The following is a 19,671-nucleotide window of genomic DNA, read 5'->3' on the forward strand; positions in this document are numbered from 1 at the left end:
CAACACATTCCAAAAAGTTGGGACGGGGCAACAAAAGGCTGGTAGTGGTTGTGTAGTGCTAAAAAATACACCTGGTGGTTAATTGGTAACAGATCAGTAACATGATTGGGTATCTCAGAGAGGCTGAGGCTTTCAGAAGTAATGATGAGGGGTTACCACTCTGTGAAAGACTGAGCAGGCAAATAGTGCAACAATTCGAGAATAATGTTTCTCAACGTAAAATAGCACAGAACCTTTGCTTTTCATCATCTACAGTACATAATGTCATTAAAAAGTTCAAGGAATCTGGAGAAATCTCTGTATGTAAGGAACAAGGCCAAAACACTCAGAAACACTTCTGAAAACCACTGTCTGTGAAAACATCCACAAATGCAAGTTAATACTCTAAAACGCAAAGAAGAAACTGTATATAAACAGGATCCAGAACATGTGTTGTAGGTTACCTTTATACAGTGATGTATGACTGGCTTTCTAATCATTAGACTCATGTAGAACCCGAGTTTTGTCTTTAGGTTTACTTTCAGCAATAATTGTACTGATGTAATATTTTATGAATTTGGAAATGATGGACAAATTTAATTATGCACAGAGAAAAACAAATGCATCACTTTTCTATGCCATTTTAAAACAGTAATTTATTTAATTTTTTTCTTAGCAGTGTGTCAGCATAATAAAATCTCTGGGTCTTACCTGGCCACCACATTTTAAAAGTTCTAGCTATGCCCCTGTTCCCAAACCTGCGTGTGTGATTTTCCCTTCCAGGTTAACTATGGTCATGTGTAGTTTTGAGGTTTGAGAGCACTGCATTTTGGGTACTGTATGGAATTTATGTTATTATCTTGCCAAGTATAATCACTGCTATGATACAAAATGCTGTTTTTTAAACTCATCCTGTTGCAGCTGAGTGTATGGTACAAATGAATGACAGGTGGTTCTGGCTGCTCGGGTGTTCCGTGTTCCCTTTATTGTAAACACATAACAGAGCTGTGAATGTAGGGCTGGTTGCAGTCACTGGATTTTCCATTCGGGTCTTGCTTTGACGTAAAAACTACAAAACGAGACCAAATCTAGAGAATTGACCATGGAAAAGCAAGTAGTTTTAAACATGAGATTAAATCAAATGCCAGTCAGAACCACTGCAGACCAACTGAATGCTCCAAAAACAACAGCATGGAATATTTTGAAAAAGAAACTGCTGGAGGTTTAAGAAGGTTACAACGATCAGACCATATCAGGAAGATATGACATTGTTAGAGCTGGATAACCAGCAAAGTGGGTACAGTTGCAGAATTCATTGATGACCTGTCTGTGTAAGGAAACATCATCGCTCTGTTCTTGCACTGTAGTCAGGGAAAATCACAGCAGTGCTACATATCACACAAATGCGAAAACATGCTGTCGGTTCTCTGTTTGCTCTTAATGCCACTGTAAATCTGTGTGCTTTATGAATCTGGTCCATAGAGAGAGCAAGACAGAGCAAAGAAAAGAAAAAAACAGTTGTTTGTGTTTATATACACAGTTGTGTACAGATTATTTCTGGGAGGAACAGGTTAGAGCCTCCTACACCAAACACAGAATCAAAGTATATGGATTGACTTAATTAACTTGAGATCTTGAGAAAAAGAATCGTAATAAAGGGATAATAACAGCATATTAAGGTGTACAATGTCAGAGGCTTGTAAGCCAGTTGCAACAACAGAGTGGCCTTATTTGGGGCAGTCCAGTACTGTCAAAACAGGCAGGGGTCAAAAGACAAGCAGGCAACAAGAGAGACAGGTCCACAGTCCAAATCCAGTAAGACAAGCAGGAAAACAATATAAACACAACACACTCAGAACTCAAGTACAGCACACAGACACGTCGCAACACACAGGTAAAACACATAATGAGCCCTCGAATATCATGCAGGTGTAAGTGGGTGGAGTCAGGGAGAGTCCAAGTGCAGTCTCCCCAAATGGGGGAAAGAACATGACCAGGTGAGCAAATATGGAAAAATCATACACCTGGCCTGTAACTGGCAGTACAGCACTTCCTTTTGGACATTTGGGACAGTATTGCCCTTTTGCACATCATACAGTAATGACTTCCACAGAGTATATTTTAATATCATCAACAGCCTAAAAGGTATTTTAGAATTTTCCTCAATATTTAAAGTATTTTGGGAACAATAGGAAAATATTAAATGACAAACAATATAATGTAAAAGTCTATTTGCAATCATTTATTGTCATGTAAGCTTTGGGATTTGATCATTACTTTTAAAATGCCAGGTAATGTAGATGTTCATATTATTATAAGTACATTCTTGATGTTATACAGTTTTCTCTTTCATTTTAGAACCACATACAGCTCTTTACATCACTCTACTTACATCTAACTAAACATTTTCATTTTTGCCAGATTCTCTGTGTCCTGCAAATTATTTGATAAATGTAACGTAGAACTCACGTATTTAACTATATTAGTTTCATTTCATTGAAAACACTGATTCCACACTTTTGAACTGTACAAGGGAAATTACATAATTGCATAAGTCTGGACAGACAGATGTCATCTGCAGGGTCACTCAGACTTGCTCTTAGACCAAATATTGAGCTACTGTTTGTGCAGCCCTGGTTAGAGGGTGACTGGGGATGGTCAAGGGTCATTGGTCCTCATTCATCAATAAAGCCCCCCAAAAAATCTACGTCAGATTCATGACGTGTTCTTAAACTGCAGAACTGTTCACACCTTTGTGCTCGTGAGTGTGTGTAGATTCTGTTCTCACCCAAGAATAAGAAAACACGAGTGAATGTTGAGTGAAACTGTGTGAAAACTGTATAAAATGGTTTTGACTGTGCATGTTGACTCCCAACCAACCAGATCGTAACCATTTTGGATATATACAGGAATGGGCAGCCTAAATGTATCATGCTGATTAACACCTCAGTGTCACTGCTGGACTGAGAATAGTCCACCAACCAAAAATATTGAGCCAACAGCGTCCTGTGGGCAGCGTCCTGTGACCACTGATGAAGGACTAGAGGATGACCAGCACAAACTGTGCAGCAGCAGATGAGCTATCGTCTCTGAATTTACATTTACAAGGTGGACTGACAAGGTAGGAGTGTCTAATAGAGTGGGCAGTAAGTGGACACAGTGTTTAAAAACTCCAGCAACACTGCTGTGTCTGATCCACTCATACCAGCGCAACACACACTAACACACCACCACCACATCAGTGTTACTGCAGTGTTGAGAATGATCCACCACCCAAATAGTACCTGCTCTGTGAGCGTCCATGGGGGTCCTGACCACTGAAGAACAGGGTAAAAGGGGCTAACAAAGTATGCAGAGAAACAGATGGACTACAGTCTGTAACAGTAGAACTACAAAGTGCACCTATATAGTAAGTGGAGCTGATAAAATGGACAATGAGCGCAGAAACAAGGAGGTGGTCATAATGTTATGCCTGATTGGTGTATATATATGTGATACAGTTGTAGACTGCAAATAAGAACAACTGTCTCATGGAAACAATCTAGCAGCACTTTACAACAACTGAGGCAACACTGTGGATTTGAGAACGTTTACTTCAATTTGTTTTAATCAGCTACTTTTTTCCTCTTATCTCCTGCAAATTCTTGGATGAGAACCTCTTCTACAAAGGGAACTAATATTGTGTTCTAGCCTCACTACTTGTCTGTTTGCATCAAAATATTTTGTAATTCTGTAAATTCTGGAAAAGCCTTTTAGAGATTACTTTTACAGACAGCAAAGGGTTTTTGTTAGATTTTTTTTTTTGCAGTTTACTTTTCAGCAGGTTGGATTTACAGGAATGGGTGGGACATCATTGAGAAATATTAACCTTGCTGAAAGCAGAGTTTCCTCAGTCTTACTGACTGACTTTGACAAAATGAAGTGGAGTCTAGTCGTACAATGCCTTTCCTTCTTTTTCTGTGTTTATACCTCAACACAAACCGGTAAGGCTTTTTCTGTAATAATCTGTAGACTGTTTTTAATCAAATAAGCAGTGCAGAGAGAAAGGATATCATTGTAAATGTTTACATAATAAAACATTATTTACATTTATTAAATATTTACATTTGGTTCTTATTTGATAACCTTCATATTTCAATCATTTTATTTGATAATATTATTATATGCAGGATGTTCATAACACGCCTGGTACTCCTCGGTTTTTAAAGACTGAATTCTTCAGATTCTGTTTGTTTTGGTAAATCATCAACAGTTAAATGCTATGATCGTGTGTTTACATGGGGCATTCAGGGTCAGTTTCCTGGACAGGGATTAAGAACATTTTCTGAACATTTTTTATTTCAATGGAGTATCTCCATGCAGAATGCTGTGTAGTGCAGGTTCAAAAATCTTACTCCGGTTTCGGTCCTGACTTGGACTTGACTGCTACAAAGCCTCGGTCTTGACTTGGACTTGATACATCCAGTTTTCATCCTGGACTCAGACTTGCCTCTAATGGTCTTGACTACACTAGTGAATACTGACCAAATATGTCTGTTGTACATGGTGTGTTTTGTTAACATATTATTTCGTAATCTTGACGCTTGTTTCATGATGCATATCGTATCATGAAGCTGCAGACAGTACCCAGTCCCAGATTGTTCCCATCCTAGTATGTCTATGATCTCCCACAAACATTCAGCCCAACGTTTCTCATGGTTGTCCACACTCATTCTGAGATCCTGCTAGATTAGAATCATTCGTGGTTTAGGTGTAGCATGAACAGTAACATTCTCCTGTTTTGTATTCCCCTTTATCCTGTGTTAGTATACATATTTCCAAACAACAACCAAACACTTCTTACTTTGCAGCCATTAACACATATTTTATTAGGTACCATTAGAGTTTTAGAGTTTCTGGCTTCTCTTTCAGTGAGCTTTGCCTGGGTGAATTCTATAAAAGGTAAATGTAAAGAAACCTGTTATCATTGTCATAAATGTTCTTCAACAATTGATGTTTATTGTAAAAAAGATGTAAATGAATTCGTCGCTAAAAGCAGCTCTAGTGAATAATGGGCCTCATTCACATGTGAAGAAGGAAACAGACATGACGGTCGGGCACAAAAACCTTAAATGCCTTAGAAAGAGCTGGAGTATACAGGCAGAATATGAAGATAATAGCCCTTCAGATACTTCAGCAATATCACAATAATAAAAACAAATATCTTTGCAGAAATTACTTATGATATTCCTTTTGAGGAGCATGTTCAGTCTCCTTTTTACTACTTTGGTGGGGACAGAAAATTGTGAGTCGGTAAACCATACCAGTGTGAACATGGTTATCAGGCAACAGCTAGAACTGCCACATGTACAGAGAACGGCTGGTCTCCAAAACCACTGTGTACTGATAAGTCACCATCTTAGAAGCCATGTGCTTAATTATGTCCATATTTTGAAGTGGAGAACTATAATTGTTGTCTGTCTTTCAGAGGTGACGTGTACCGTGCCAACAATCGAAAACGCAAAGACACTGAAGAAACCAGGCACAAATATCGAGTACCAGTGCCTACATGGATATGAACCCGACAGGTTCACCATCACCTGTAATGAGCAGGGAGATTGGGACAATATGCGCGACTGCACTGGCAAGTATTCATTTGAAGAGACTAAACAAAATATTCAGACCATAGATGAGCAACATTAGCACAGCAATATCAGTATCTTTTTTACCAGCTTCTATTTTTCATCAAGTCACGAAAGGAACAGGGAACTCAAAAACCAGGACAGCGTCCAAGAACAGGTTTAATGGAAACTGGCCAATACACAAGTTCTGTCAGACAGTTTTCTTGGTCTTCCGGATGCTTTCCACAATTTCCCTTAACTACCATTTTTAATGACATTCCAGACATTCCATGGCTTTCCTCTGCTTTGTAGGCATCAGACGTTAGCTTAATTTTCAGATCCTCAGCCAGCTGCTCTGAGGAACTCATAGTTGTTGAGTGTTAGTTCAAGGTTTGAAGCGTCAGAGAATTTATTACGCTCTGGACATCAGCTGACAATTCCAAAGGACAATTCTTGACCGGCCCAACCAATTCTAATAAGGCCTAAAAGCTCAACTACAACTTGAAGGGTGTCTACATTTTTTGTAAATGTCATGATTACTTTTTTAATAAGATTTATTTTATATTAATTTTTAAAAATAATTTGCTGCAGAAGTTGTTTATGTCTTTACTCTTAAAAATGCGACATTACATGTAACTAACATACATCAATGTGGTGCCTATGTCTGAGCCCCTGCCCCCTCCTCATTATATACAAATGCTGAATACTGATGACTGTTAAGACTGAAACTAGCTCAAAATGTAACCTGAAGTACCTACTCACAAAATACATATATAGTAGTATATTCAGAGGTGGGTAGTAATGAGTTGATTTTATTCAACAACATTTAATCAGGTAAATTGTAAATCTTTGACTTGGATATGTACGTTCCTGATGGTACTTTTACTTTAAAGTCTGCTTGTAAGAATTAGTTCCTAATTCATTTTATTGTTGTTGTTGTTGGTTCAGCTCCTGGACTGATCTGCTCTTGCTCACACCTCTCACTTTGGAGCATTAGCAATTTGATTTACACAAAAATGATCCAAAAAGAGAAAAAAAAGAAGAAGATCCTAACAAGTTTTAATTCCTATGCTAAGAGATGCTGGATGTACTAGATGTCCACTGCAGTTACTCAGTAAGAAGTTTTTTTGTGCTGCTACTTTTGCACTTGTACTCATTTAATATTAACAGTACTTTTACTGCAGTCATTATTGCATTTTTTCACTGAGATTTTTTTTTCCTTGAGAATGGGTTTAGGCTACACTACAGCTTGCCTATATGTCCCTTCTAGCAGTCAGAGTTTGCATCCATCCATCCATCCATCCATCCATCCATCCATGTTTCCTTTGTCCGTGTTCTCCTTTTTGTCATCTGGAGTTACTCGTGAATAACCTTATTCTCCTTTTCAAAACATTTTAATTGCCAGTGTCAACTTACTAAGATCTTTTCTGTGACAACACATACATGTTCACTCGGCAGGCTGGAGGCCACAAACATGCCATGCGCTAGTACTCTCTGTCTTTTATATAAAATGTGTGTGTTTATCTGTTAACAGCAAAAACACTGGACTGTGGCCCACCCCCATCAATCGAACATGCATTACAGGTTTTTAAGGAGCAATATAAGGAGGGGGAAACGGCTACTTATGTCTGTCCTTCAAACTACGTTAAGGATGGTGATCCCTACATGATCTGCTCACGAGGCAGATGGATAGGAAAAGGGAAATGCTTGCGTAAGTACAGAAGCACTGTCTCTTTAGATTTTGTTCTTGCTCCACTCTGTTTGTGCACTTTTAGTAGTCTTGTTTCTAGAGATTAACACACAGAGTAGTTTCTGCTTAAAGGCAGGGGCAGATTTAGTAAAACTGTGGCCCCCTACATGCACATTTTTAGTTAAGTCTACAATGCAACAAAATTAAATCATTCTAATTTAGTCAATATCTCCAATATTTCTCATTTTAACATTGCTATAAGAATTCTCAGATTATTTCATTCTAGACATTTTTCACTTCCTAAGTGAAATAATATGACTATAGTGGCAGATAATTCAGCTGATTATAATGAGATAATTTGCTACAGAGTAAGGAAGAAGTAATGAGTAGAGAGGTTACTTTTTCCAGCAAGTAATAAGTAACATTTCAAAAAGTCTGAAAAGGTTATAAGAAAGTTAAATAGTAACTTTTAGTATTTTTTTTTAATTAGTTTGGAAAAAAACAGTAATCTGTTGTGGATTAATTACCCAACACAGGATCGATCTATACTAACATTAATGCTAGGATTATATATGGTCTGCTGGGCCTATGAAGTGCTCTGTTCTGACTCTGCTTTCCTCCTTATTTTGGGGTTTCTCTGCTGTACTTTATTAGATTGTCATTCTCAGCACCCAGAAAATCATACCAAAGAATCACGTCTTCAAAATTACAACCCCATTTCCAAAAAACCGCTGTGCAAAATGTAAATAAAATTAAAACGCAATGATGTGCAAATCATTTCAATTCTATATTTCATTGAAAGACAACATATCAAATGTTGAAACTTTATTAGAAATTTTATTGTTTTTTGGAAAATATTTGCCCATTTTGAATGTGATGTCAACAACACAGGCCAAAAAGGTTGGGACAGGGGCAAGGAAAGGCTGGTACAGTTGTGTAAAAAACACCTGGTGGTTAATTGGTAACAGGTCAGTAACATGATTGGGTACAAAATGAGCATCTCAGAGAGGCTGAGACGACACTGCATTAAAAACAGACATGGTTCTGTAGTGGAAATCACTGCATGGGCTCAGAAACACTTCTGAAAACCACTGTCTGTAAAAACAGTTCATCACTGCATCCACAAATGCAAGTTAAAACTCTAAAATGCAAAGAAGAAATAAACTTCCATAAACTGGATCCAGGAATGCCGCCACCCTCACAAAGGAGACCCTGAACTGTTGAGCAGCTGAAATCCTATATCAAGCAAAAATGGGAAAACATTTCACTTTCAAAAGCACAGCAATTGGTCTTCTCAGTCCCCAAACGTTGTATTTGTAGTATTTTCATTTAAATATAGGGTTTACATGATTTGCATATATTGCATTCTATTTTTATTTACATTCTGCACAGCATCCCAACTTTTTTGGAAATGTGGTTGTATTATCACTTCATTGCCATCTTTATACCAGCCTGTCTTGAGTCATGATGTAGGCATATTATTATAATCTTGACTGGGTTTGGCTGCATTGCAATTACTGAAGAAAATCTTAACAATAATAAATAACATCTAAATATATATATATATATATATATATGAAATATATATGTATACATGAAAGTACCTGATGCTCTTTACATTGTGTGTAAATTTCATGATGATTGGACTAAAAGAAATGGCCCAAAATGACTTGGAAGAAAGGAATAGCTTATTCAACATCAATCTGTACAGTTTATTTAATTTGTATGTATTTTTTAAGGGTCATGAGGGCCCCAGACACATGCCTACCTTTGCCTAGTGCAAAGACCACCCCTATTTAAAAGACATATTATGCTCCTTGTCAAATATAGTTCACTGTGCCTCTACTACTGTTATTTACTCTTCTATGAAGGAAAGATCATTTTCTGGGCGTTGATTTTGTATGTTGATAACCGCTGGTCTCAATGGCGGTCGGGTACTGGTCTCAGTAAAGAGGGGAAGGGTAAGAGAGTGGACATTGTTCAGTGATGGAGAGCTTGATGGAGAGCTCTTTAAGACTGCCAGCTTTCACCTTGTGCAAATCCTGGAGTGTGGTTCAGAAGTTATCCACAGCCTACCATCCACAGACAAACCTGACTGAAAGGGTGAACAAGACCCATAAGACAATAATCATCTCATTTTTGGGAAGCAGACAGCCAAATTGGGAAAAATGGCTCCCTGAGTTTCGCCTGGCTATCAACACTGCCATCCATGAGACAACAGCTGTGACACCTGCTTGACTGGTCTTGGACTGCAATCTTGCCAGAATGCCTCATTCACTGTACCCTGCACCTGATTCCCCTGCATACCTTGTAGTGCCAACAACTGATTAGAGCTGAGGGACAAAAAAAACACACATGTAGCTAAAGTCAGATTAGCCAGAAATTATAATGCATGACAGATATGCACACTCTGAAAAAAATAAAATCTGAGAACCAGAAACTATGAAAGTATATAATTATAATAACATTTACATGAGCTGATGGGTGACAAATAATGACTACACACCTGACTTGTTCAATTGTGACAGACAGACCTAAGTGTTTCACACTGCCAGACAGGTTCAATTTAAGTGCTGTTTAGATTAGATTTTAAGATTTTAGATTAGTTTAGATTTTCAGTGACAATTAAATGAAAAAGGCTTGAAACTAAGATTTTAGTGAAAACGTTGATTAAAACAATTTATCAGCGTTTCCTGCTACTCTAAGTTGTATATGTTATATGATATATTACTGCATAAATATCAATTTAATAGGGAATATGATCTGTGTTCAAACCTTTTAGTGAGGTTTCAACCCTGTTATTCAGTCATTTTTGGTAAAAATATCCTTAAAATGTTTAATTTTGTAGGCAGATTTGGTAATGAGCATCATGAGTTGAAATTACTAAAAGAAGAAAAATTGGGAGGAAAACTCAACACAAAAACTTTGGATAGTTATTATTTATTTGAAAAGTTGAAATATTCTCAAATATTCTTTTTTTTAAAAGTTCAAAAAGCATTTCATAAATATCTGTATTTCTTGCTAGAAAATAATGAATTCAGTTTTCAGTCTGCTGCATTTTGTCTACCACAGAAATTAATTGTCTGCTTGGGCCACCCACACCTGGAACAAGCACAAGCCCAAAAGGGAAGAATGTATTCAGGGTTGGAGAGAGTGTAGAGATCACCTGCTCAGAAAGACTCTGGTTGTACGGAACAAGAGAGATCAAACGAAACATTATATGCAAAGAAAGTGGTGAATGGGAACACTCGCCTGTGTGTGAGGGTAAAGAATACACAAATATAAAAACTGCAAAAACATTCTTGGTGCTTCAATTATAACATACAGTAATTAACATCTAAACATCTTTGCAGAAATTACTTGTGATATTCCCTATGACCAGCATGTGGACTATGTTCACTACTACTTTAGTAGGGACAGAAGATTGGGGGTCGAAAAACCATACCGGTGTGAAAGTGGGTATCGGGCAGGAGCTAGAACTGCCACGTGTACAGAGAACGGCTGGCTTCCAAACCCACTGTGTACTGGTAAGTCCCTGTCTGTGGAAGTGTGTGGTTAATTAGCTTCCTTATTTCAAAGCAGAGAAGTATGAAAAAGTCTTGCCTGTTTTTGAGAGATTGTGTGTCCTGAGCCAACAATTGAAAACGCAAGACTGCCAGAGAATCCACAACGTCCTTATAAACCAGGTGCACGTATTCGGTACCAGTGTCTACATGGATCTAGCAGGTTTGAAATCACCTGTGGTTGGCAGGGAGAATGGAACAATATACGTCCCTGCCCTGGCAAGTATCCATGTGTTAAACATTTGGAGAGACTAACAGCCAAACATTCAGACCAAAGATGAGCAAAGTGATCACAGCAATATCAGCATCTTTGGCCACTCTGTGTGGTCATGCACTGTTTTTCACTCGGGTTAATTACAGTATCATGAATTGCTGAATCATTCCTTCTGTCTCGATTGCAATCAATGATTTAAATGTCAGAAAATGCACTGTCCACGGCTTTAGATGGACTTCATTAAGATCTTTGATTTCAAGGCAGCACTTTTTGATTTTTCATGCTGCAGTCATGCTTAAAAAAAGACAAAGCCTATTATTGTTATTAATCATCTAACAATAATAATAATAATGATGTTAATAATAATAATAATAATAATAAGCTACAGTAATAGTAAAGGAAAGCTCAGATTTCTGCAGATGAAAAACTGTCAAGTTTTGAAAAAAACAAACACGCATATTGATGCCGTCCAAAACTGATGTACTGAAGAAAAAAAGTTTAATATAAACAAATTTCGATATTTTAGAAGACTTTTACAAGCTTGATCTTACAAACCCAGTTCCAAAAAATTTGGGACAAGTTAAATGCAAATAAAAACAGCAAGCAGTGATGTATAAATCTACTTTGACCTGTACTTGAACAAAAACAGTACAGACAAGATATATTATGTTTTACCATATTTCATTTTATATACATTCTTTCTGAAATTGATGCCTGCAGCATGTTCCAAAAAAGTTGGCACAGGGTCACTGCTATGTGGAGAAGAGCGGTTGAGGACTGTGCAAAGTGACAGATGAGCTACAGTCAGTAATCATGTACACTGTAAACTTAAAGCAGATGACTGTAAAAAATCATGCAAACTTATTCTCTCAAAAAATTGAGCAAAGTTACGTAACAGGTTCATTTTAAATAACCTTAGATTTGTGTCATAGCTTCTTTCGACTTTTCCTGGATCCACACTTACTTGCAGCAAGTAAGGTTAACTGAAACAGCCTAGTAAAAAAAAAGTTGGCATGGGGGCAACTTAAGACTAGAAATATTGTCAAATGTTAAGACAGCATCTTATACAGGTGATGTAATCATGCTTGGATATAAAATGAGCATTGAAGAAAGCTCTAGTCCAGCGTGCTGCTCCGGAGCCACATGCGGCTCTTTTACTGCTCTCTTACAGCTCCACAGCAGAATTAGACTTTAGGCAATAATAAATAATCCTCCTCTGCAGTAAAATAAAGCTTTGCTGAGTCTTCTAACACACATTTCTAACACAGTTTTAATACTAAATGGTTATAACAGCTACAATTAAGGCATAACTGCTTACCAGCCTTTAAACCTGAAGATTGGCGCGCAGACTGCTGTTCACACAGCAACGCAGACAACGATCCTGCCTAGCTAGTAGCTAACCAAAAGGCAAAGAAAAAAGTTTTAGAACATCGATAATTTAGAGACGAATGGACAGACTTATTTAAATTTATAAGCAATACAGCTGGTTTCCTGATATAGTTATTCTGCAATGAGAAACTGTCAAACACTAAAATTTGGAAGCTGAAGTCAGCTTTTCGTCCGCCAGCTTCTTTGCTCTGATAAGACGTTATCCATCTCACCAATATTGGCAGTTTTCAGTGTTTAGTTTCAGCTTTATGTCTGTAGTGTTGACTAAATGTCATTCACTAAATGGAGCTGCTGGAATAATTTGACAAACTGCTGCCAGTAAACAAGTCGCTGTGTCCACAAATGCAGGTAGAAACAGTACTAAGCCTAACAATCTGGTATTTCACTTAGTGAGTGTAGTAGATAAAATAGTCACTGAGAGGTACAAGGTATGTGCACGTAATAAACTGGCAGGTCAGTGGATTCTCACTCTCACTTCTGTTATTACCAGGAGCATTGGCTGGACATGTAAAGATCCACCGCTCAGTCCAGTTCACTGTAGGATTGTTTTGGGGGTATCCTGACTGAGAATGTTTTAATCAAATCAAATCAAATCAAATCAGATTTATTGTCACATCACAAGAGTACAGGGACACAGGTGAGTGAAAAACTTGAGTGCGAGTTCCACAAATTATGCAGAGAACAGTATTTACACATAGATAAACAAAACTATAGATAGGATAGAAGAATAGATAAAACCAATTTAACTAAAATATATACATATAATCTTACACAATAACTTAAAAATAATAATATTGCACCGAGACATATAATATTGCACTGGGAATGTAGAGTGAGTGTAATCAACTATATACTATATATAGTAATGGATATTACAATGCTATGTAGATGTGCAAGTAATCACACTAGGTGTGGAGGTAGAAGATGGTACAGTAGGTGGCAGAGTATTTAGCAAAGTGCAAGGTACAGGAAGTTAAGTGGAAGCGCAGGGGGAGAGTATTGTCTTTGGATAGGTATTCAAAGTCCAGTTATGCAAGTAAAGTGCGGGAGTACAGTGGGTGCACGTACGTGTAATGGGAAGGGTTGGGCTGGGCAGAGCAGTGATTACTGGCTGTTCAATAGCCTGGTTGCATGGGGGAAGAAGCTGTCTTTGAGCCGACTGGTTCTGGCTTTTAAGCTTCTGAGCCTCCTACCACTCGGCAGCTGAGAGAACAGACAGTGACTAGGATGGGAGGGGTCCTTCATAATCCTTCTGGATTTCCTCAGGCAGCGACTGGTGTATAAATCCAATAGGTTAGGGAGCTGAACCCCGGTGATGGACTGTGCTGTCCGCACCACCCTCTGCAGAGATTTCCTCTCACGAACAGTATAGTTCCCGTACCAGGTGGTGATGCTGCCCGTCAGGATGCTTTCCACAGTGCAGGTGTAGAAGGTCTTAAGGATGCTGGGGTTCAGGCCAAACCTCCTCAGCCTTCTGAGGAAGTAGAGGCGCTGGTGGGCCTTCTTCACCACCTGTGAGGTGTGCACTGCCCATGTCAGGTCCTCGCTGATGTGAACACCGAGAAACTTAAAGCTGCTGACCCTCTCTACCGCAGTCCCATTGATGGAAATCGATGGGTGTACTGTCTCCTGCTTCCTGAAGTCCACGATCAGCTCCTTGGTCTTACTGACGTTTAGAGAGAGGTTATTCTCCTGGCACCAGTTTTCCAGGATTTTAACCTCCTCTCTGTAGGCCGATTCATCGTTGTTGGATGAATCGTTGTTGGATGAACGTCGTTAATGAACCTGTACAACTGAATTTTTACTTTTTCAGTGTAATGTTAGGAAGGACACATTAACAAAAGCAGGAATTCAGAACTGATCATTGTTGTGTCTTGTAAATAAAATTATAAAGGAAAAAAAGCAAAAAACACTGCTTGTAACAGAAAATACCCTCATTCATTTCCTGATTTCTAGGTTTCCAGTTTTTTAAAAGGTAGGATTTTAGGCATTAGATGTGTTCAAGTCATTACAGCTCAGGTACATGCTCACTCTAAATCACAACCGTCTTAGATTGTGTGTTTTAAAGCACACATCGATTTGATTTTTTTTAAGACTGACCCGTTGTTGTTTTCATTGTACCATCTTCAGTAAAGCACGATCAACCTGGTACAACACCTCCCAAGACCTCTGGAAAAGGTAAGAAGCTCCTCACAGTTTTGGGCTTAGATTTTAGCCTATATCACTAAAATATTTCTAGCAAGGTTATTTTAAATTTGTTGCTTTACAGGGTCAGCAGCTCAGATAAGTCCTACACCACTATCCTGTGTTACATTAAACATTTTACACACATGTTATTTTGTTGTTTTAAACTGTTTAAATGATGTGTTATTTGGAAGCTGTATCAAACCTAGTGTACAATTCTGCAAGAAAATGTTTCTTAGAAAACTAGTTTTGATATTTTATAAAACCTTTAACATCAGTGTTTTATAAGCTTGTTCTTATGTATTTATGGCTTTATAACAGCATCAGTTCTCCTTATCTAGGATAAATACAAGCTAAGGCAACAAGAATCTGTCAAGAATTTGACATAGGCCAAAAAAACTTGCCATAGCAAATTAAGTTACAACTCTTTTAAATAGCATTTTCATGTGCTTGTCTGTGTGTGTGTGTGTGTGTGTGTGTGTGTGTGTGTGTGTGTGTGTGTGTGTGCGCAAAAACCACACTAGACTGTGGCCGGCCTCCACAGATTGAAGATGCCGTACAGGATTTTAAGGATCGATATGAGCACGGTGAAAAAGCTGCTTATGACTGTCCTGCATTCTACAAAAAGGAAGGTTATCTGACCTGCACACAAGGCAGATGGACAGGAAGTGGGAAGTGCTGGAGTGAGTAGTTGTATTTTATTGTTTTCTATTTTTAAGTTAATCAAATATAAAGTAACTACGCATTAGCACCTGCAGAAAATGTTATTTATACATATATAGAGATGTACATTAGGGCTGCAGCAACTATCGATAATATCATCAAGTTATACTGATTGGTTAGGTTGAGACATTTGCAAGTCCCATTTATATCATGTGACTGAAAGAGAGAAATACAAATAGCAGACACTGCAGCAAAGAATCATGCATGAACCAAAAAATCAAAAACTATAAAACATTTTACTTCAGCGTTGACTGTTCCAAAAGGTTCCAAAGGCAGCGTAACCGTCAGGCGTGAGTAACCCAGAGAATATATACTGCATCCACGGCAGAAGCTAAACCTACTGAGATACTAATACCTTTTACAAACACAGTCAATAGTAAAACACAGCACATCACAGTCTTTTAAAACTGTTAGTCTAAACTGCTCAGCTACACAGTCATCATGGTTGCTAGTAGGCTAATGCACACAGACTAGCTCTATCCTTTTAGTGTTTTTCTCTGGGGTTTTAGCCTCCGTTACAATGTAAACAGAGCTTAGGGTCACTGAGGTTTTTTAAAACGCTATCTTCAGTAACTGAATGTGGACTAATAAGAAAACATATATATTTGAAAACACTGATTTGTGCGCTGGTTATTGCTCTCTTGCGTGTGATGAGCTGCTTAGGTCTTTGTATCTGACAGGCTGACTGGACTGTTAGTGTGTGATCTGTAATACTGACCACACAGAAGCTAAAATTTGTAGCAGTGCCCTAAACAAAAGCTCTTTTTAGAAAATATGAATTAGAAGATAGGGTACAAGGTTTATGATTTTTTTTTTATAAAGGAAGAGTAATTCTTGTATTTTAATTGGCTGATTGAAGCTCACTTTTAAAAAATGATGTCAGTGAGGAAATGTGACTGGTTCAATCAATCAGTCAATCAATCAATCAATAACTAAATAAATAAGCAAGCAAGCAAATACATGGGCATGTAATTAAAAAAAATAATCAAAGAATGCATTTGAAACATTAGACTTCAGAAACTTTAAACATTACAAAAACACTGTTATTTAACCTCTTATGTTTGTGAGTATATTGTGGTTTTCCATCTGAATTTAAATGCCCAAATCATAAGGCAAATTATAAAGTAGCTGCATGAAATGTAAAGTTTTTTTTTTTTTAATGTTCACCTCAAATTAACAGAAAATGTGTTTTATTATTATAAACATAATGCCATATGCTTACAATTTACTGCTGAAAGCCAAAAATCTCTCTTTGTATTTTTTCATAAAAATAATTTTTACAGAGCAGATCACTGAAGAGACACCATCTCAGATTCAGTTTCTAGCACAGATTTGTGGAGAATGGGTCAAATTTCAGGAGGAAGAACAAATGTCAGTTCAGCTTCTTGTATTATAAAGTTTTAAATTACATTTCCCATCTATTGGACTGGAAAGACCACAGTTACAGCTCTCATATGAAGTATGAAGTATGAAGTATGAAGTTATGAAGTAAAGAATATGGCGAAGTGCGTTTTTGGACCATCAGTGGTTCCACAGAGTTAAAGAGGTTAATATCATTTAAACACACATTTTCAGGTGTAACCAAACCAAATTATTCTAAACGTTTACTGCTCAGTGATAGAAGCTGATTTCAGCTAATTTATTTCAGCAAATGTCAAAAATGAGTTCATGAATAAAATGGCACCTCAGGGTCACTGCTGTGCTGTGAAGAGCGGTTGAGGACTGTGCAAAGTGACAGATGAGCTACAGTCAGTAATCATGTACACTGTAAACTTAAATCAGAAGACTCATTAATTTTATTATTATTAGACTTATTAAGCGAAGTTACGTAACAGGTTCAGCTTAATTAACCTTAGATTTGTGTCATAGTTTCTTTCGACTTTTCCTGGATCCACACTTACTTGCAGCAAGTAAGGTTGACTGAAGCAGCCTAGTAATTTTAAAAGGGTTCTGCTGAGCTGGCAGCGCTCTACTTTTTGAAGTTCTGCTTAACCTTAAACTTAAGTAAAAAACACATTCCTGTGTAATGAATTGGCATCAACTGAAACAACTTTATTTTAAATGGACTGTTTTATACAGTAAATAAACAAACAGCTCAGATAAGACAAGAGTCACAGATTTCTGAGGACTCGACTGGCTTTATGAATCTTTTCCACTGTGTCTGAAAGCTGTTTGAGGACTGATATGTATCATTTATTGCTGGTGAAAAAAATAATGTGATGTAAAATACATTCAAACACAACATTTCAGCATGATGAATTTATTTTGACTTAAAATTAACATTAAGCAAAAGAGAACGAATGAAAATATGGAAACATATAAGTTAATTAACATAAACCAACCAAATCGCTAAGGATGCTGGGAAGCGTTTTGGGAAACAGACTTTTCAGGCAGTAGGACTTATCCGGATGAATTGACTAGCTAGATTTACCTAAGTACCCAAGTTATTACACAAGAAATTGTTACTTGATTTGCATTAGCAAGTTTAACAAAAGTAAACCAAAAAAATTAAGATAGTACAGCTGTTGTGTTTTACAGTGTACCTATAATGTGCACCTCTATGGTCAGCTGATTAAATGACCAATTACAGAAGAACTACATTAATGTATCTAATAAACATGCAAGTCGCTGTGTATCCGGGCAGTTGTAGCTGGACGTTAGCCCTTAAGGGAGGTCATAAACAACAATTAGTCACTAAAACTAGTCTCTCAATTTCTGAAGTATATCAGTGATTCACAATGCTGGTCCTGATGTTCTTCTTCTCTGCACATTTTAGTGTTTATTCTGCTAACAGCACACTTGATTCCACTCATCGTCTCATTACTGAGCTTCAGGTTAGCTCGAGTATGTTAGAGCTGGGAAAACACAAAAATGTGCAGTTCAGGGAATCCAGGAATTAAAATGAGGAAGAGGAACTCCAGAGTTACACAAACCACACAGAGCAGAGTGATACACAGAGGAGTAACTGTATTATAATAAGGAGATGCTCTTTTTTCCATCTGTATGTTTTCCATGTCTTAATCTGTACTATGTACTGTCAGTTATTTCACTGAACACAAACACAACCATGAATGTACTAATTAAAACATGTTTGTTTGATTTCAGAACCCTGCACTGTGGATCTTAAAGCTATAGATGACCGTAATATACAGCTAAGGCATAAATACACAGAAAAAATCTATTCAACACATGGAGATTTTATTGGGTTTTCTTGTAAAAGCGGATATAGACCAGCGGAAGGCAGTGTTCCCCTCCGTCAGAGCTGCAATAATGGAGAAATTCCCTTGCCTGTTTGTGAATAGTGAGTCACAGGTTCCCTTTAAAGTGCTGTGGGGGGTTAGTTGTGCACTTCACTGCTTAAAGAAGAATCAGTCATTTTAACCTGCTGTCTTAGAAGTTTAGATGTTTGTGTGGTGATAAATAACTGAGGAGGCTGCCATTCAAACTACATTCAGATAAACTTCCATTCAGTTAGCAGAAGAATGGATTGTGTTCAGTCAAACACAATAAATTATGATAACCAGAGAGCTTCACTCACTTTCATGAGCTAAACAAACCAAAATAATGATGATTGTAAAACACAGTGTTCGATATAATTAATCGATCCATCTCCTGGGAGATCAAATAATGTCATTTACAAACTTAACCTCTTAAGTAGCATTAAAGCAGAAGCCCTTTGAACTACTCTTAAGCTTAGCTTGCTCTATGTTGTTCATTATTTGTTTTCCAGCAAAATTAATAAAGCATTTGACTTGTGACTTGAGTTACTGACTGATATTTTTATGCTTAAACTTTTATTTCTCAAATCTCCTCTAGTGATGCTACATTCATGATGGCGCATTCGACTAGCCTATAGCTCTCTTCACGTAGTGAGTATTATCAGAGAGAATAATGAGGGGGTGTGGATTATCTCCTGTAATCAAATTTTGCATCCTTTTTCAACCCCATTTCCAAAAACGTTGACGCTGTGCAAAATGTTAGTAAAAACAAAATGCAATGATGTGCAAATTATTTAGACCATATATTTCATTAAAATAGTACAAAAACAACATATCAGATGTTGAAACTGAGAAATTTTATTGTTTTTTTGAAAATATCTGCCCATTTGGAATTTGATGCTAACAACACATTCCAAAAAGTTGGGACGGGGCAACAAAAGGCTGGTAGTGGTAAGTTGTTTAGTGCTAAAAAAAACACCTGGTGGTTAATTGGTAACAGATCAGTAACATGATTGGGTATCTCAGAGAGGCTGAGGCTTTCAGAAGTAATGATGAGGGGTTACCACTCTGTGAAAGACTGAGCAGGCAAATAGTGCAACAATTCGAGAAT

At 37.4% G+C, this 19,671-nt stretch overlaps 1 protein-coding gene across 2 annotated transcripts; it reads left to right on the forward strand.

Moving 5' to 3' along the window:
- Positions 1–3,818: 3,818 nt before the first annotated feature.
- LOC118818713 (complement factor H-related protein 2-like) lies at positions 3,819–19,105 on the forward strand. 2 transcript variants are annotated; one of them, XM_036586069.1, is made up of 9 exons: positions 3,819–3,962; positions 5,447–5,602; positions 7,114–7,290; positions 10,342–10,533; positions 10,623–10,796; positions 10,884–11,051; positions 14,566–14,613; positions 15,144–15,302; positions 18,448–19,105. In XM_036586069.1, exons 1-9 carry the CDS (start codon positions 3,896–3,898, stop codon positions 18,642–18,644), a joined length of 1,338 nt encoding a protein of 445 aa, XP_036441962.1. In that variant the 5' UTR covers positions 3,819–3,895; the 3' UTR covers positions 18,645–19,105. The 2 variants fall into 2 exon arrangements, with proteins under 2 accessions (XP_036441962.1, XP_036441963.1); XM_036586070.1 differs by lacking the exon at positions 10,884–11,051.
- The last annotated feature ends 566 nt before the right edge of the window (positions 19,106–19,671 follow it).

The sequence above is a fragment of the Colossoma macropomum genome, unplaced genomic scaffold (genome assembly GCF_904425465.1).
Source record: "Colossoma macropomum unplaced genomic scaffold, Colossoma_macropomum, whole genome shotgun sequence".
In the NCBI taxonomy this organism is placed as follows: domain Eukaryota; kingdom Metazoa; phylum Chordata; class Actinopteri; order Characiformes; family Serrasalmidae; genus Colossoma; species Colossoma macropomum.

What these genes read in the sequence shown, in the direction of transcription:
- LOC118818713 (XM_036586069.1), top strand. Translation starts at nt 3,896, where the DNA reads ATGAAGTGGAGTCTAGTCGTACAATGCCTTTCCTTCTTTTTCTGTGTT. An exon ending in CAATATACGTCCCTGCCCTG is followed by an intron (nt 11,052 to 14,565) that starts GCAAGTATCCAT and finishes TACCATCTTCAG; the next exon opens with TAAAGCACGATCAACCTGGT. An exon ending in TCCCAAGACCTCTGGAAAAG is followed by an intron (nt 14,614 to 15,143) that starts GTAAGAAGCTCC and finishes AAACCACACTAG; the next exon opens with ACTGTGGCCGGCCTCCACAG.